This window comes from Ptychodera flava (assembly GCF_041260155.1).
Source record: "Ptychodera flava strain L36383 chromosome 3 unlocalized genomic scaffold, AS_Pfla_20210202 Scaffold_25__1_contigs__length_14229661_pilon, whole genome shotgun sequence".
Lineage (NCBI taxonomy): Eukaryota > Metazoa > Hemichordata > Enteropneusta > Ptychoderidae > Ptychodera > Ptychodera flava.
In genome coordinates this window covers 5,848,684-5,869,471 of record NW_027248279.1, presented here as the reverse complement: position 1 = coordinate 5,869,471, position 20,788 = coordinate 5,848,684, and the positions used below count along the sequence as shown (strand labels likewise).

Below are 20,788 nucleotides of genomic sequence, written 5' to 3'. Positions count from 1 at the left end.
CGTGACATTTTGTCAAAAAAATTGTATTGCTAAGTTATCCCTATATACCAAAAATCAGACCTCTAGCTCTATTGGCTCGCTCAAAATTAGATATGCACATAAGTAATGAGGTACAATATGTGGCGTCATAAGCTGTCCCATCATACCAAACATGAAGGCTGTAGCACTTGTGGGTACTGAGTTATGGACAAATATGAATATTTGATGTCAAAGGTCACCGAGGTCACGTGACATTTTGTCAAAAAAATTGTTTTGCTAAGTTATCCCTATATACCAAAAATCAGACCTCTAGCTCTATTGGCTCGCTAAAAATTAGATATGCACATAATTAATGAGGTACAATATGTGGCGTCATAAGCTGTCCCATCATACCATATATGAAGGGTGGTAGCCCTTGTGGTTACTGAGTTATGGACAAATATGTATATTTGAGATCAAAGGTCATCAAGGTCACATGACATTTTGTCAAAATATCCGAGATATCTGCGTGAACGGATGGACTCACGGATGGACGAACAGACGGACATGACCCAATCTATAAGCTCACTGGACTTCATCCGTGGGGGGACTAAAAATTGTGTCACTGCATCCTTTTTGCAATATGAATACGATGAGAAACTAAATTTTTATTTTTGTGGCCTTATACATGGGAGTCTATGGAGATCTGCCTTATACATGGGAGTCTATGGACGTGTAAACTATGCAAATATATGCAAAATATGCAAATTTCACCACGATTTGCCCAAATTTGGGAAAGGTCACTCCTATGCACTTCCATACCAAGTTTCAAATCAATCGGACTGGTGGTTTCAGAGCAGGAGATTTTTGACCAAAAATGGGAGAAAATTACAAAAAAATTCATGAATAATAGCAAGTCCAAGATACTGACCCAAGATGCGCACAATCATTTCATGTCAGCCCAAAGTACTTACATGCTAATTTTTCATGTAATCTGCTCAGTGGTTATTGAGTTTTTTCAATTTTGACTGTTTTTACATTTTTTCACTTAATTTGCATATTTTGGCAATGACAACTTCATTTGAACAAAATCTGATCTACAGCCCATCATCCATGTACACACCAAATATCAAGATGAAATGTACAGCGGTTTTGGAGTTTTTGATGTTGACGGACAGACATACAGACATACAGACATACAGACATACAGACACACAGACATACAGACATACATACATACAGACATTTTCCTAGCCTATAAGAATAGCTTCCATTGCCATATATACATATGGCTATGGGAGCTAAAAATAGCCTTCTTTGTTTGGTCTGCAAGAGTTTGTGTAGCCTTATACCAAACATTACGACTTGAGAATAGAATTCCCAAATATTTATAATAAGATACAAGTTCAACTTTCATTCCCTTGTAAAACCACTGTTCTATTTTCTTAAGTTTACCGCCATTTCTGAAAACGATGAGTTTTGTTTTGGAGATTCACAGTCATTTTACATTTATCCGCAAACAGACTAAGGACATTCAAAAGTCTCTGCAAGCCTAGTACAGTATCAGCAAATAGTGTAATGTCATCTGCATACAATAAAAGAAAAAACTTCTTTCAATTCTTGTGTTATCTGAATTCCCATATACCCTGCGTTTTCAACCATAGTCTGCAGTTCATTTATAAATATAGCAAATAAAAACGGACTTAGAATGCAGCCCTGTCTTACTCCCATTTTACCAATCAAAGTTGTCTGTATGATGACTGCCTACTCTAACACAAGACTTTACATCCTTATTAGTGAGCCTTTCATTCAGAACAATGGCAAAGGGTTTATTAAAATTACTTAACAGCGTAATGCCTCTATACTTTTTCACATTATTTATATCCCCTGCTTTGTGAAAAGGAACTATTACCCCCAACGACCAACCTTCTGGAAAGCAGCCAGAATCAAAAATTAAATTGAAAAGTTGAACGAGATATGGAAGAAGAATGTCATCAGAGACTTTGAAAAATTCAGCCAACAGACCATCTGCACCTGGGGCTTTACCAGATTTAAGTTTCTGTATAGCGTTACGAATTTCTTGTTCAGTGATAGCATTATTTAGGGTTGGGTAGTTTTCACTATCTGTATCATCAATGGTCAGGTTTTGGTTCTCGGTGTCAGTTGGGATAGAGTAGAATAGATTTTGAAAATACTCAAACCATTTGTCAGTCGGAATGTCAAGGCCCATACATTTGCTCTTTAGTTGTCTAAATCTCGCCCACATCGAATCATTAGTTTTGACATCACTCAATAATTTTTGTTTCAATTCATCTTGGTATGCCTTTTTCTTCTCTTGACAACCGATTTAAATTTGTTTCTGCTTACTTTATAATCCTGAAAATCACTTTCTCTATTCAATATACGGAACCTACGCAAATCCTTGTTTTTGGCAGACTTCAGTTGTTGGCATTCCATATCAAACCAAGGTACATGAGTGTAATACTTTATACATTGTTTAGAACTAATTTTCATATCTTTATCAGCATGATGAAAAATTTCACAAATATACTTAACAGTATCATTAATATCTGCTCTATCGATTGCAGACCTAATAAGGTCCCATATCTCAGAGGTTCTGACAAAGGCATCCTTCAGTTCTGGCTTCCACTTGTATTTGACTATCCCCTGTTACTATTTCTATCATTTTGGGGAAAGTTCGGGAAATGAAATACATCTGATTGCAGTTCAATCTTAGAAACAATAGCTAAATGATCAGAAAAGTCTTTTTCAAGTACTATAAAGGATATCACAGATGTAACAAGATCGGTTGAAATTATATGTAATCCACAACGCTATACTAATAATAATAACCATTATTTGTAAAACATGTAAACTCGCCCGGAATATCCAGTTCTTTACGTCCATTTAAAATATGATCATCAAATGTTTTACACAGAGATAAGAGGGATTTACCACAGTTTGATACAACCTTATCTTTTGATTTACGAAGTAGCGTCAGTGTATCAGAATTGTATAAATCTACTGGCAGATAATCAACAGAGTCATCTAGTATAAAATCGTTTTCTGATGACGTCCTTGCATTAAAGTCTCCGGTTAAATTATATTTACGTATGGATAATCTTTCAAAATGTCCGCTGTACAGTCTTCTAAGAGTTCAATGCCGTTTTGCTCAGGTAGCACCTTGTATGTTGTGGAGTACTCAGGTGGGATATAAACACAGAAATAAATTACATCTTTAGCGGGTTTGAAGTGAAAGAAATCATTATGAAAAGTAAAACAATAACATCTTGGCATTGACAATGCAATTGAGTAACACCCTGTGCAATTTCATTACGAATGTAAACAGCAACTCCGCCTGAGTTACGTCCACGTTTACAACGTTTTGGTCTGGGCATATTGAAACCTGTATAACATGCTATATTTGGAAACTCTTCGATTCCGAGCCAAGTTTCAAGAAATCCCAGAATGTCATAACTTGAAATAAAAGAAAATGAAAATCAATGGCATGTAATTTGTTTTTGAGACCTCTGACATTTAGTGAAAGTATGTTTAAAACACCTGGAGAGGTATTATTATGCATAATTATGTGTCATACAATGCGCCAATTTTGGGCCTTGGCCTGACCTCTTTCTAGGCTCCCAACAAGTTTGATATCGTCATTCAATGCGTCGTAGGTATATGTTTTGCCTTCAATAACAATCTTATCATAGGATAGTCTACATCGTTTATTTTGCTCGCGTGCTTGTCTTAAAAACTTGGATAGATTCTTTCTGATGTGGCGGACTCTTGTTGTAAAATCTTCGGCAATACGATACTGAGTATTAGTGTCTTTCCATTTTGCCGCTGCAGATAGCACTTGTTCCTTGTCTTTGAAGCTCACACACTTCACTATTATTGCCCATGGTCTGAAACGGGTGTTAAGGCGATGTGCTCATTCGAATTCCACAGTGTCAATTTCAAGTTCGTCCTCCAACAGGGTTTTCACTTTCTCTTCACTTTCTGCCCAGGTTTCATGACCATTTTCGGCTTCCTCAATGCCGTGAACTACAATGTTGTTACGTTTTAGTTGTGATGAGACGTAGTCAGACTCAGTCTCTACTTTAGTGATACGTTCACGAAATGGGCGTTTTCCATTTGCAGCGATTTCACCTTTTCACGTTCTTGCTGTAATTCTAGTCTCACTTCTGTCATTTCCGTTTCAATCCTGCCTATCTTGGTATGAATTTCATCTGAGAGACATTTAATTTCCGTGGTAATTGATGATTTTACAGCACCTAGTTCTTCCATTATGTCTTTCATTGTATAGTTTTTATCGCCAGCTTTACCTGCCTCATAAGTCACATTCTCTATGGAGACCAAACGGTTACGTAGTTCTCTAAACCCAACACTTACACTCTCCATTATCTTTGGTTGTTTGGTTGCATGAACTGGTTTGGTCCCGGGTTTAATTCTACATCACCACTCAGAATTAATAAATCAGCACGATAACATATCCGTGACATACCAAGACAGTACTTGTTCACATCACAGGCCCATTTTCATATACTATGCGTGTGGCACAAGTTATTAGGCTAAAGTCCAATAATAGTTCATTATTACCGTTCATTTCATTCCGTCCGCATCCGTTATAGCCAATACATGGTACCATACCGTCAGAGAGAACTGTGCCGAAGAGCAGAATGGTCGTGGCTATTATTAGCGTGCATGCTAATCGATAGCTGAATACCATTGCTCGGACCACTTGCTGTGTGGGTTGTATTCGGACGGTAAATCTACCATTTTCCAAGAAATTGGTTGTAGAAAACCACCAATACGACAACGCCAGGCACTAAGAGTGACTCCTATCCTACACACTGCACTCAGTTGGTAACAAATTTGTTAGAAGAAGTCGAAACTCACAGAAGAAAAATGACATTCTCTGTCGAGTTCAGGAGCTCGGTCCGCACGATGCACACCCTTGAAAGCCACAGGTGCAATCCACTTCACACTACTAAATGCTTTACAACACAGTCAGATATCTGTCAGATCAGTATCTGCAGCAGATTTCATCAAATTTGGTCAATTTATTTCGGAGTTTCATGACTAATTACAAAACTTCATAAAATATGCAAATGAGCTATTTATTAATTTGACACTGCCCCTTGCTTCTCAGTAGAATTAGATATTTATCAGATCAATATCTGTAGCAGGTTTCACCAAATTGGGTGCCGTAATTTCAGAGTTATATGCCTAATTACAAAGTTCATTAAATATGTAAATGACCCTTAATTAACTTCACACTACTAAATGCTTTACAACACAGTTAGATATCTGTCGGATCAGTATCTGCAGCAGATTTCATCAAATTTGGTGCATTTATTTCTGAGTTATATGACTAATTACAAAACTTCATAAAATATGCAAATGAGCTATTTATTAACTTGACACTGCCCAATGCTTCTAAGTATAATTAGCTATATATCAGATCAATATGTGTTGCATGTATCATCACATTTGATGCAGGAATTTTCATAATTACAAAAGTTCATTAAAGGGATGGTAGCTGTACCTTTTGAGAATATTTTCACTATTTTTGTTGCACGTTGCGAACTATTCACATGAATAAGCATAGTGAATCATGAAGAATCACCTACTAATTGACCTCAGTACGTAACGTGTATCAATTCCTCGTGATAAAGAATGTTGACAAAGTGAATTTCTAACAGACAGAAATTCAACGATGTTGACACACGGAATGCAACGTAATCGACTTTGTACGCATGTGCAAGAGAAGTACCGAACGGTTCAACTCTGGTTCAACATGGCGTCCACACCACAGCCCAAGCGACCAATGGGTCAACCGAACAATGTATCTGTCATTCACATTGACAGCTGGAAATATAACTGACAGTATGGCAATATCCAATCCTTATCATGTCTAAACAAGGAAGCCTATTCACATGTCCACCACTGTGTGGCTATGGGACGTAAAATGTTTATGTTAGCCTTCAAAGTCAAGACCCTTGAACATTTCGAAATCACTGAAAATTTACAAATGTGGGAGACCAAATTGAGTTGCAGGTAGCTCTGCGTAGCAGGGCTGTGTGTTACCGGCATTATACGTCCGCCCACGAATGCTTCCCTCGCATAGAGAGAGAAAAGTAGGCTTTGCGTAAGTTTACAAGGACGGCTGAGCACATCGTGTACCTGGGTGAGGTGAGTGTGCTCGAAAACAAAGATCAATGCAAGTTTTGGATTCAAAATTGACCGTTTTCTGCAGAGAAACTGCGCGCCGTATTTCCGAGAATCTACCCACAGTTTTGTCTATGGCAGTCTACAGGGCTGTGGTGGGAGGCCGTATAACGCCGGTAACACACAGCCATGCTACGCAGAGCTAAGTTGCGGGTAACTGGGTAAAATTTGGTCACTTATGTAAAGAAAGTCTTCGCATGACATATAGTTTGCAGTTATGTTGTCTTTTTCATTTGCGAAATAATCTTATATCTGTAACCATGCATGTACACTAGTGTTGTAATTGCCATAATCAGATATTGGTGATGCTCATGACAGAAGTAAATTTTTATAAGAATGCCCCCCTAAAAACAAACAAACAAACAAAAATCATTTAAAATAGACTGAAATAGGCAATACTAACGATGGAAATGTCTAAAGTACGAAAGCGCCTTTCAGAGTGATTGTTTAGCCAAAATGCAAACACTCTTTCAGGAAAATAAGCAGATGCAACACCCCGTACACATCGCGGACGGTTGTACACTGAAGGATTATTTAGTGATGGTGACCCGGGCCCCCCGTCCGAGCTCGCGAACTGTCACTGCTCACTGTACTTGTAGTGGTCGCTGTAGAAGAAACAATGTGGCATGTTTAAATTTATTGGTTTGGTATTTAGGAAACGTAACCAGAGTTAGCAAATGTAATGACTCAACTACAAATACCACCAAAATTTTGCTGGCGGATCGTGTAGGTCAACATCAAACGTACCTACACAACTAGTGTCTGCGAGCCCCGAGTGTAATTTCTCCGATCCCGTTAACTTGAAGTACAGCAACGCATCGTCACCTTTACGTTGAACTAGTTGACTTGTTCGCTTATAAATGACAAAGCAAACTGACCGAATTATGCATCACTGGTTTTAAACTTTGGTAAAGAATAGTTGGTGGAAAAAATGCTCGACGTTTCAGGTTTTTTTGACGCAGTGACCGTGGTTTCGGGCCCTGGCGCTGGCTCACGTACACGATGCATCGACTGCCAATGCCGGGTCCAGCCTAAATTACCTTTCTTTTACTCTGACCTAATGCATCACCACTTGAAAGGTAAAAAGTATTCTCATACTTAAGTGACAGAAAAAAAGAGTTTGAACAAATAACACTCCAGATTCAAACGAACAGTGGACGTACATTACAATTAAAACAGATACCGGTACACATGTGCGTAAGTTGGATATAAATATGCATAACGACGCTCTCCGTCTCCATTGTTACAGTTAGTGATATCATCAATCCTTGTGCTCCATACCACCTCATCCCCTAACATTTTGTAAACACAAGCGCCATAAAGTTCGCTTAGCGGTAGGCCAGCAAACAGTTTTACTACCATTCGTTATTCACAATCGGGTGTTCGTTTCGACTTACCGGTATTTCCTTGTCAAACGACAATTAGGGTGGGACAGATATAATCTAGCTTGGTTTTTATTATGGTCGTGCAGAAAAAATGATCAAAGTTACCGCTTCTATCCCTTTAAATATGCAAATCATATAATTGATCAGATAATTGACAAAACACTCACAGTATCACCATAATGTTCTGAGATTGTCATCTGTGAAAAAGTTTCATGAATTTTGTGCAGTATTTCTTGATTTATGTCGACACTGTCATTACTGTCTCCATAGGGAAATATGAAAATAAAATGATATTGCATAACTTCATTAATATGCAAGCCACACTAACCAAAATCTAATCAGTTCTTGCAAGTAGCATATGGTACATGTACCTGTCTACTAAATCTAACTTGAATCCGTTCAGGCACTTTTGAGTTTTCGTGTAAACAGACAGGCAGACAGACACACACAGACACTGACGCATGCACACACGAACACACACACGGAAAGACAGACAGACTATGACATTAGCCCCATGTGTGAACACGCGAGCTAAAAATGGTACGGCAAACAATCTAAGCATCATTCATGTTAACAGAAAAATGTAAAGATCAGGATCACTGTTTAAAAGCATAAATCCCCAGTAATTATTTTTGACCAAGCTTGTTGTTAGGGTTCATGAAGTGAGAAGAAACCATGCTACAGAAATCTATATATCTGTTCAATGTATAGAAACCCTGTAAAATATGGGCTGGACTGGCTGTAATGAATTTTTAGAAAATGCTGAAACAACAATGACATGATTCACATGATCTCGAAGCAGCGATGTGCTTTGCCTTGCGTTTCCATAACAATAACTATGACACTCTTCTCTGTCCGTTCTGAACTCTTTGACGATAATTCAGTAACAGCCACCCTATGTACTAAAAGGATACATTGCATGTAGTCCACTAAATACATTTTATAACAATATTAATATGATAATAGTATGTAAGAGACTGAACAGAATGAATTCATCAATCATGAAATAAACCTTTGGGAACCGATTTGACACCAGTCACAGTATATCCTCTGTTTTGTTAGGATACTTACTCCATAGTTGACATTGGCGCCTTTCTCCAACAGACATTTTGCCATGTCATGGTTTCCACTTTTCACAGCATATCCCAAACAGGTGAGCTAAGGTCAAAACAGATTGGTTAAGATGAATCTGAGTTTACTGTGGGTTCAATCTAAAGAAGTTTGGTCTGTAGGACTCTATAAAACTTCATAAATTGTAATGTACACACGCATACAAGAGTGTCACTGGATGATAATATCATGTCTAAACTGTCACAATGCGTTAACTGTCGAAACAAGTGAACCATTGTAACAGTTGCGTCTTTAACTTCAAACTGCCAAAAATTCATGACCGTTCCTGCAAAAGTTTGTGTTCAACAGTTTCCATATGCATTTAAGACGAATTTAAGAAATACATGTAGGGTCATATACCAGGTACTGCATCTATTAATAATATTACAAACTCAGCACTTATTGAGTAGGTTATTTACCCTGATGAATATACAAGATCCAAATTGGGATAAGATTTCAACAAAGGCTTTTACAAAACAAATATGCCTTAAGAGATATTTCACAAAGTTCAAATGCTGATGACAATCATTGCATTACATCAGCGAGTTCGAAAAAGGAAATGTGTAATTTTCCTATTACAGTCTCGATATTACTAGATCAAGGTTCAAAGTCACATCTTGCTACATTTTACCACTGTGAATTTCTATGTCATTACTATAGGCAAGTGCAATATATACATGCAACTGAGCAGGGCATCATAATTATGTAATTTATCACTATACTGTAGTTCTTACCCTCCAATATCCATCATAATCTTCTTCCCTAGTTCCATGGAATCCCATATCGATGTCTGCTGTTTTAGAAACCATAAGGTCAACCAGGTCCATAAATCCATTCCTCACAGCAATGTACAGAGGTGACCAGCCGCCCCAGTCATCCTAGGGTTGATAAGGTAACACACATCAATGTTAAATTGCTCTTTTTGTAAATTCATCGTTTCTTCAAAAGTACATGTACAATTCCGGGATTAGTTTAGCCTAGTTTCTAGATAGAAGAATCTTAGAGTGAATAAACTTGTGTACATATTTCAATCTTATACTTATATATTACATGAAAATGGGTGAATTATCAGTTAATTGCTCTGTATTGCTGAGAGCATGAAAATGAAGACTAATGAATCAAAAAATAAAATAATAGATGAATTTTATATAAAATGTCTGTGATTAAAGTGTACATGAATATGTATTGGATAATGATGCAACAGACACTGGGAGTTAAGGTCTGTAAGCTGATTATTATGCTATCAAGACAACTATGTATCTATCTTTTTATCTAATTATAGTTACTGTAATATTTTGCTAGAAGGTACATACACAGATATCCTACTCTTATATCTGAAGTGTCTACTGCCAGTAACTTAGGTATCATGTAGAGTTAACGACCATTTGTTTGAATGTACAGATATTGTGAAGGTTCTGCCAACTTTGACAAATATCACATGCACCCTCAATGGGTGAAGGAAAAACAACCTATGAAATACAGTCTTAACAAATCAATTTGGATACAAATCAAATCAGCAAAGCATAAAGAGATTGCATTGTAAACGAAATCACAAGTTTTTATTGATGTTATAAACATTCTGTGACCAAGTTAAACAGTGATGCATTGGCCACTGAACAATTGATAACAGCAGCATGTTCACTCGTATGCTCGTATCCTCACCAATGCCGATTATTTTTTGAAGTTATTTCTTTATGTATTTAGTATCAGAGTATGCACCTATTTTGTTCTACATGTATAATATTTTTGCAACTCTAAATACCTTCATTATATAAAATTATTTATTTCATATATTTTGTTGGGGCCATGAAGGAAGATTAGTTCTGCTGAACTATATTTCATGGTCCCCACCAATTGTACATACAGTCATTTTCATGAAATGTTAAACATTTCTTATGGTGAAATAAATTATTATTATTATTATTATTATTATTATTATTATTATTATTATTATTATTATATGCCTAATAAGCTATCAACAGGTCATGTACAAAATGAATTGAAGAAGAAATGTTAACTATTCGTATACTGATATTCTCAATTTGATATAATGATCTATTCAGTTGAGAAAAAGAGGTGTGTATGTGTACTTGCTAGCAAAAATACTGGGGGAGAATGACCTTACCAAGTATTGACTTACAATAGATTGATCATTTTTATTTACTTGTTCTAGGACTACAAACAGTTTGTACATTCACTTGACTTTGCATGGAATCTACAAACCTGGTGATCATGTTGTTATTGTGGAGATAGAAGAGAGTTATTCTAAATACTGTGTTGTTACCAGCTACACAACTGTTACAGGTAATAACATTTATGATAGGGAAGCATAACACTCACACGGTAACTGAGGTCCTTCTGTCTTTTATCAACATCAGCGTTCTGTTCAATCAGATATTTAACAGCATTGGTATTATTTCCCTTCACAGCAATGTGAAGAGGTGTTTGCAGCAGCTATAAACAATGAAAGAAAGGCAAGTTAATAAGCTTTTTTGACATTATTTATTAATACTTTGAACCCCAATTGGACAAAATGTCCGCATGATGTCATAGGGTACTAGGGGGTCAGGGTGCAAAGGGTTAACATTTGTATTGTTTTCACATGTTCATGCATTGTGAAACAGCAGTACACAGTACCTCCTATGAATATGGATGCATTTTTTCTCTGTACAAGAGAATGCACAATCTGAAAACACTGGTGTATACGAAATGGTTGACGGTACTTATACAATGGATTGGCATGATCTTTTAAGTTCATGATTGGCATTTTCTAAACAAATGTTTTCTTTCTCCATTTCCCTCTTGGAACACTTTGTCTCACCATCTCAACTTATAAAAACTGTCAATGACGCTGTACCTTCTCTAATGTGCGGCCAGGTCAGGTAATTGGTTGTTGGCATGGAGTTGTTGGTAAATAGTTGATGATGTAGGGGCATGAGGTGGGATATGGACCCAAAGAACCCAAAAGATGATTAAATACATCAATCAAAAACATTCTAAGCTACAGTATAAACTGCCTAAACATAGTTCAATGTGGAAAAAAGTTAAATAATTCAGAAATAAGAATTAACAGTCCAAAATAGTAATGACGCACTTCCCTACTGACCTGAGTGCATGTGAAATACACAACCTGGCATCTGTAAATTAAATGTATACCAAGTGATCATTTTAAGTCACTTTTAACTGTTTTTAATGGATTTTCCAAAGAGTCCTGAGGAAATGATGAAAAACACTTATCTGGTCTTGTGTTTGTAAAACCTCATGGCTGATAATTGTCATAGTATTGAAAAAAAATTGAAAGTGAAGAAATTACTGTTTTTAATAGGCATATTTTCCTTGAAATACATGACCGTCTAAAGAATATATGCTAAAAGTGTTTAAGAGTAAATTTCTTTTCAAAAAATAATTTAATCTGTGACGAAAGGATTTTTATTCTTTGAGTTTACAAATTCAAACATTGCAATTTGTTCAATCATCATGTGCAGTGCAAATTTATAAAATGACTGAAAAATTAAAAAAAATTGGCAGAATTACAGTCTTTATGATGAAGTAAAATTATGGGTTGACATCACGATTACTGTTAATCTGTTTGAAGTACTAATATACTATAATTTAAAACATAGGGCCAAAGTCCCTGAAGCTACTATAGACATGGATACAAAATTAAGTATTTCCTGACTGTATGAAATTATCTCACTAAAGTCATCCTAGGGACATGTAAACCAAATATTAAAGCTGTCTGACCAGCGGTTTTGAAAAAACAAGCGACTCAACAGTTGACAGAGCTCTGCTGTGTTATGTAGAGAATAACCTTTTGTGACACATGTATTGATGAAGGTGGATATCTTTGATAGCTCATTTCAGGATAGCCTGACCAAAAATGGAAAAAAATTCCGTAAAAATACAGATTTGCATATTTCATCAGACTATATTAGTCTATAATAGCAAATAAACGAGAGTTAATTACATTCTAATTAAAGTAAACAAGACTTGCTTAAATCAAGATTTACGTCATAATAAAACAGCATATCTGTCAGGTTATAAAGAATCTTGAGCTGGTTATCTTTTATTTTCATCCTATTAACCAAGCACATTTTAACTTTCAAATTAACATTGTAAGTAAGTTCAGTTGAATAAGTTGAGACTGTACATACTCAGAGAAAGTACACTGAAGAGACAAATGTTTGTAACTTAAGAAGTTCAAGGTCATCAAAAGCATTATAAGGAATCATGTTACACTTTCATTTCACTGTTTACACAGATTGCATAATTGCTATAAATAGCACAAGGAATCTTACAGCCCAGCTTTACCATAAAAACCCTATCACTTTGACCACTCTTTTAATTGACCACTCTATTTTTTTCCTCAAAAAGTAATCTTATTTTATCCTTACCAAGTCAACCGTAAATGGAAATTAGAACTTTCTCTATCTCTATTTATTTGACCACCCTATAATGACAAACTATTATGAGCAATTTCTTTTAGATAACATAAATGGTGGTTCAGAATATATCAAAGTTGGGATTCAGGAAAGTTGCCTTTACATGTTTTAATCCTCCAAGATGGTAAGCATTTCACTACGAACTGTCAAAAAAAGTTGAACTTTCTGATAATTCCACACTAAAATTATTTTGGCTTTGATGATTTCCTAGTTAATTCAATTATTTAAAATCATATTAATTATTTTTTCTGGGTGAATTGATAGGGTTTATACAGTACAAGAATTACATACAATGTAAGTCAAATTTTGACCAAAAATGACAAAAAAAATCCTTAAAAATACACATTTGCATATTTCATCACAATTTGAACAAATCTAAGTTGGGTTATCCCTAGGGACCTGTATACCAAATAACAAAGCTGTCTGATCAGGGGTTATGAAGAAGAAAATTTTTACCAAAAAAAACTTTTTTGGCATTAATTTGCCTATTTTCAACAATATCAAAAAATTAAAAAAAAACAGTTTCTCAAAATCATATTTTTCATCTACACAACAAATATCAAATCAGCAAGTACTGCGGTTCTCAAGATATTTGAGTGGACGGACGCCTCACAAACGGACATACATACATACATACATACATACATACATACATACATACATACAGACTGACGACGGACGCCGGACGGATACCCATCCCAATAGCTTCTATAGACTATAGTCTATAGTAGCTAAAAAATCGTAATAAAATGGCCGCCTGGCAGCCATATTGGATCGTATCACAAAACAAATCGACGTGCATCTGTATGACATATGAAGTAATCCTTGTACCAAGTTTGAATGAAATCGCTCCAGGCATCTCTGAGATATCTGCGTGAACGGACGGACGGACGGACGCACGGACGCACGCACGGACCAAACCTGTAAGTCCCCCCCCCCCCCCCCGACGGTGTCCGTGGGGCTAATAAAATGCTTCCTAATTAAAAAGGCTATCACACTTGGTAATACTGATGTTAGGGTCAAAGTGGCCAATGACAGTGCTTGTAATCTACCACTCTATAATTACTAACAGATGATGTCAATTTTACACCATGTGTATTATACTGACTTCATGTTTGAACTGCGCACAATTCTACAGTGATACACCATCCTGCAGATGAACCCCATTGGTGGCAGGAGTGATATGCTCATTGTGTATTGCAATCCACTAGAATAAGTCATTTGACAGGAAAAAAATTGTGGCTACTAACAATGACTCAAAAAATGAAGTCAGAAGGTCTTTTGTCCAAAGTTTATTTTCCTGGCAAATAGTTCATGAGTTACCATGAATGATGAACAAAGAGTCATCTTCAGTCTTGATAAGTCACCAGCCAGTCAGGCAACAATGATCAGAGCTACAAGCCTCAAGAAGAGCCAGCTAGGTAACAAGGACATCATTCAATATGCTGATGTCATTTCCTTTCACTTTGTGAAGAAATATGGACACCACTGGGCCAGCAAAAAACCCTCATCCAGTGGACTTTTAACCATACACTTTTGCAGAGCATATACCGGTATGAAAAACTTTATTGCCACTCAAGGCCTCCCATGAACTGAAACAATTACCATTTCCCTCGGCCGTCTAGAGTACGTCAATTTTCAGCAGCCAAATGATGTGCAAATACACGTTGGGGATTGATTCCATGGATGGATATATTTAGATAAATTAATTCTGAACAATGACAAAACATGATTAGAAGTTGTCCATTTTTCCCTCATATGTTAAATCCAATGCAATGGAACAACATAGCCTGAGAATCAGTGACTGTGATATTTGTCTTATGTAAATCTGTTATCATCTCGGTGTGATCTTGTACTGAAACAGCTCATTGTCTGATCACATAAAGAACTTTGCAGAAATGGCTACATCTAGTTCTATACAATTGACAGGGTCTGTAAACCTCTGGGTAAAGACACTACTTGGAAACTTATCCATGTATTTGTAACAACTCAGCTAGATTATTGTAATAGATTTCTCTATGGAAATCAAAAATATCAGGTCACCATCTTGACTTACAATTAGTCTCTTAATTGTTTCTTTCTGACTGTGAAGTCGTGAGTCGTGAGTTATATGTATGTGTGATAAACTAGCTGCTGATCACATTCACTCCACACATGTGCAAATCTACGACCAAGCATGTTCACTTCATAAAAAATTAACATTAGCAATTGGAACCCTCCATGGATTAACAAAGTCCAGCTACCATCTTCAATCTCTTCAAAATGCTGTGGTATGTTAAGTTAGTCAATCTTGCAAGTTTTATCATGTCACCTATGGTAGTTGATTACATTGAATGCCTGCTGAAGCACATATGTTGATTACTTTAAAATTAATGAAGAGATCTGGACTGGTGTCATTGCTGGAGCTGATCAAGCAGTATGTTCAAGCTAGATAGCTACATTAGGCACAGAATTTATATGTTATTCTACCTCGGTCACTATAGTGAGGCTTAGGGACAGAGAGTGTTTGTAATATGCATGCCATCTTTGTTGAACCTGTTACCACTGGAAATCTGAACTGCAAGGAATGTCCAGCTTGAGTTTTATACCGGTAAGTGATTTTTGTGTGTTGGTTGTTTTGGGTTGTTCATTGTCACAGTTTATATTTTCCAGGATTGCTCTTCTTCTTTTGTTTACAGTATGTCATGGACAGCACATGATGATGAATAGACGGTGTGTCTTTGAATACAAAAAATCTTAAAAATGATGTATTTCTGGTTACGCAAAGCTCTTTGAGGTGGCCAATGGGAAATATAGCTCTTATTGCCATGTATTAGATCTTCATAACTATCCATAATACTCAATCACTCAAATAATGCTACTAAAACTGCAATGCTATTCCTATAGTTGTATGGTCAATTTGTACCCTTACTGCTGTTGATTACCAGATTGATGTTGCTCATCAGTCTTTGTCAGTATTATGCTGATCTGCCGACTTGACATTAGTTTTACAGAAGCTTATTTTTCAACTCTAATATCTAAACTATATGAATGTCGAGAAACAAACTACATGATTATCAAAACCCAGCGTAAAACAGTGAATTTAGCAGGTAATTTATACATTGAAAACCATCAAATTGAGAATGTGTCATTGGCAACTTATCTGGGGGTTACACTTGATCAAAACATTAATTGGAAATTACATATCCAAAAAGTCGTTAAAGCTATTGCCCCCAAAATAGGAATCATTTCACATCTCCGACATTACATGTATGTGCCTAAATCTATTCTCTTACTGTTATACAACTCGCTCATTCTTCCACACATAACTTGTTGTATCGAAATCTGGGGTAACACTTTCTCGACTTTCCTGGAGCCAATACTTTTGTTACAGAAGAAAATTACACTTCTCATCACTTTTTCCGATTTTAACGCTCATACCGGTCCTTTATTTAAGAAACTTGGTATTTTAGACGTCCACAAACTCTGTAAACTCCATACTTGTCTTTTTACCTTTGATTTACTAAATAACCGATTTGCTCAAGATAAAAGTCGTTATTTACAGACCATACCGCATGACTACCCAACCCGATTCGCTACTCAAGACAACTTTCCTTTACCCAAAGTCAACCTTTCACAAAGTAAACACGATGTAAAATATGCAGCCACCAGCAACTTGAATTCTCTACCTAACTACATAAAAAATACAACAAACAGATATACGTTCAAAACTATCTTAAAAACTCACCTTCTAACCATTGAACAGTTTTTGCATGATTTTCTTGTATAATTATTACTTTTCAGTTATATTTAATGTAAATATCATTTTTCAATTATATGTACAGTTACAGATTAGTGCAAGTCTTGTACATTTATTTATATGTCTTTCGCAGTTACATACTTGTGTATATGTATACTAAGTTGTCTGGGTCACGGACTAGACTAGTTCTGATCGAACTATTTCCGTGACCTCACCAGATTTTTGATAAGTTTACTTACTTGACATGTATATATATTTTCATCTGGTGAAATAAATTTAATTCAAATTCAAAATAAGCACACTTAAAAGCCTAGGTAATAATTGTGGTCTGGAAATTATATTAAGAGATATATAAAGTAGGTAAACTGAACTCTAAACAAGAGACTTATGTCAGCATTGCCATATCACATAACACAAACAAGTTACTAGACTGTAAGGTATCAAACCTTTATTTTCTGAACTCGACGCAGAGGAGTTACTGGGAGAAATGTACTGCCAATCATGTTCACTCCAACTTCCAAGCATGTGCTAATCCACTACCCTATAGTTAGATTTTCACTTCACACAAGTGCATGCAACATAGACTATAGGATGGAATTGCTGTCATTTAGTGAAAGCTTTTAACATTAATGCATTATTACTTGCTGAAATGACGTATGACTTTATTTTACCGGTACATAGTCACCGACTTGAACCACGGACTTGACAAAAATGCATTTCTGTTCAATTTTCAGCTAATATGCCACTGAAGTGAAATAACTTATCACTTTTCAAGTCTACCAAGTTACCTGTGAAGTGATAGATCACTTGTAAATTTCTTCACTATACGGGTACTAACCATCAGCAATGTCGTAAAATATTGTTAAGTGAAATGATGGTTGACCTTGCCTTTTTTTAAATTATATTTGTTTTGTGGCTTCGAAAGTGTAGAAAGTGTTGCTGCAAAAATGCATTTTGTCTAATCTGAATGCTTCATAGTCTCAGCTATAAATGGTTAGAATATCAAGGTTCAGGCACTACTGGTGAGAATTTGTGGACACACCAATGACTGATTAGGATGTTTTCCAGTCTCGGTCCTAACTATGGTGGCAATTTTGTTCACTGGACTACTGGGAAGAATTGTAAACCTTCTCATCATCAACTGGTGAAAATCTTCTGTCTCAGCCGTGAGACAAAATGATTCTCACCAAGGGCTATACAGGTAGTCTGACTATTTAAGTCCAAATAAATAAACACATACTAATTGCTTTCAATATTATGCATACAAAACTTACAAAATCTTCAGCATTGACATCAGCATCCTTATCGATGAGTAAAGATATCACTTCCCTTGGAGCCTTCTTTGATGCGAAGTGGAGAACTGTTCGTTTATACTACAGAATATAAATTATAAAAATCTTGGTTAGTATTATGCTGATGTGTCTCCTTGACATTAGTTTTACTGAAATTTATTTGTTTCAACTCTAACATCCAAACTATATGAATAATTTACAAACACATTTCAAAGGTAGGATAATAGTCGTGATCTTGAGAATGACATCGAGAATTAAGAAGATAAACTCAAAACAAGTTTCTATGTCACCATTGCCATCACATAACACAAACTAGTAACTAGACGAGGTACAAGTGTGTGAATAAAAGGTAATTTAGTCAATGTGATCATTGTGATGTAGTCAGACCTTTTTTCTCTGAGCTCCACGTGGTGGAGTTACAGGGAGAAATGTACCGGTACATGTACTGCTAATCACATTCACTCCATGCATGTGCTAATCCACTACCCTGGCTATAAATCTAACGCAAATGCATGCAACATAGACTATAGGGTGGAATTGCTGTCATTTAGTTAAAGCTTTCTCATGTGACTTAAATCAAGTCTACCTAGTAACCTGTTTTGTGACCCTGCCATGTTTCTGTTCAAATTAGTTTAGGTGGCATAAAAAGCATAAATGTTGCTACAAACATGCATTGTTTCTGATGTGAATACTTCATATTCTCAGCTATGAATGATAAGAATATCAAGTCTCACCTATAGCTTGTTAGAATCTGTGGACTTGTCAATGACTGATGGGTATGTTTTACAGTCTCATCGCAAACTCTGGTGACCATTGTCTCCTAGACTACTGACAAGGATTGTCCATGTCCACACTGTCACCATCGGCTGGTGAGAATCTTAAACGTGGGCTACAGTCTCATTATTTCAGTCAAAATAAATAAACTCATACACATTAATAGGTGAAGTATACCAAACTTACCAAATCCTCAGCATTGACATCAGCACCCTTATCAATGAGTAAAGATATCACTGCACTGTGAGCCTTCTTTGCTGCTAGATGGAGAGCTGTGCGTTCATACTACAGAATATAAATCACAAAGTCTTGGTTAGTATTAATGCTGATGTGTCTCCTTCACATTAGTTTTACTGAAATTTATTTTTTTTAAACTCCAACATCCAAACTGTATGAATAATTTACAAACACATTTCAAAGGCAGGATAATAATCGTGATCTTGAGAATGACATCGAGAATTAAGAAGATAAACTCAAAACAAATTTCTATGTCACCATTGCCATCACATAACACAAACTAGTAACTAGACGAGGTACAAGTGTGTGAATAAAAGGTAATATAGTCAATGTGATCATGCAGTGCGGCCTCTAACAAAAGAGATTTCAGGAAACGTTTGAGTCAATTGAAAAAGTTGTGAAATTTTCTTGAGCCACGATGTATAATTTCCGATTCAACTGAAAATTTTCTTGCGTCACAGAGAATATTCATGAGTCATGGCGCGCCAAATAGGCTAAGAGGACACACTGATGTGATGTAGTCAGACCTTTTTTCTCTGAGCTCCACGTGGTGGAGTTACAGGGAGAAATGTACCGGTACATGTACTGCTAATCACATTCACTCCATGCATGTGCTAATCCACTACCCTGGCTGTAAATCTAACGCAAATGCATGCAACATAGACTATAGGGTGGAATTGCTGTCATTTAGTTAAAGCTTTCCCATGTGACTTAACACTTTCACTGCGTAATTAATTTTTATACGTGCATTCCTGTGCGTAGTTTTCTATGGAAATATGGCCTTATAGATATTGATTTACATGCATGAGCTGTATCTTTGTAATTATAAGTGTATTCGGGACAATTTTTTCAATGAGTATTGCAATATGACAGAGCATCATAAAAATGCACAAAAAGTCATGTGACACACCTAAAAGGTCACGTGATCGTGGCGGCCATATTGGATTTTACAAAAAAAAATAAAAAAATGTTGCATTTTTTGTTATTTCTATATATAAATGTATTTTTTTCAGCGTAACACTTTAAAAAGTACTACATACGTTTTATTAACTCAAATTCAGTAGGGGGAACACATACGCTAAAACATATTCCACATAAATGAGGTTAATATGCATATTTATTACAAGTTCATCTTCGAACTACAGGTATCATCCGACATTCAAAAGAGCAATATTATATATAAGCTTATATACTGTCAGCAAGTCCGATGTGTATTTTTCATTGATGGATTGGTGTTGTACAACATCCACAGGATACCCCATCAGCGTTTGTGACGTCGGTCACCGGCCCTTTGTCGCACTTTTCTCTCAGCACACTCAGCTGGCCTACCTTCCTGTCTTGCTTGCAATCTCTGTCTTTGCTCAACTGGTTTGGGAACATGTTCAAGTTTGGTATTAGAGTTGTAATTTGAAATTTGACTTCCGCTATTTCCGTCGGGTTCAGTTTCACAATCAGTGACAATTCCACTATCACTGTCCAGAAAAACATGCTCAAGGGCTTAGTCATTGTTAAACTGTGCCCGCGTCGCCATTTTTAAATACTCTCTGACAGAAAAACAACAACCGATCACACGATCCTTACAAATCACGGCGAAGAAAGACTGAGAGTATGGCGGCA

The 20,788-nt window shown here is 36.2% G+C and overlaps 1 protein-coding gene across 1 annotated transcript in view; it reads right to left on the bottom strand.

Moving 5' to 3' along the window:
• Positions 1-20,788, bottom strand: part of LOC139125224 (putative ankyrin repeat protein RF_0381) — a 51,557-nt gene that overhangs the window by 17,527 nt on the left and 13,242 nt on the right. Inside the window, exons 4-8 of the mRNA XM_070691322.1 lie at positions 19,121-19,219; positions 18,143-18,241; positions 11,028-11,141; positions 9,422-9,565; positions 8,649-8,735 (exon numbers count right to left, since the gene is read on the bottom strand). Of these exons, the coding sequence (XP_070547423.1) occupies positions 8,649-8,735; positions 9,422-9,565; positions 11,028-11,141; positions 18,143-18,241; positions 19,121-19,219 (543 nt within the window). The remainder of the gene's footprint in view (positions 1-8,648; positions 8,736-9,421; positions 9,566-11,027; positions 11,142-18,142; positions 18,242-19,120; positions 19,220-20,788) is intronic.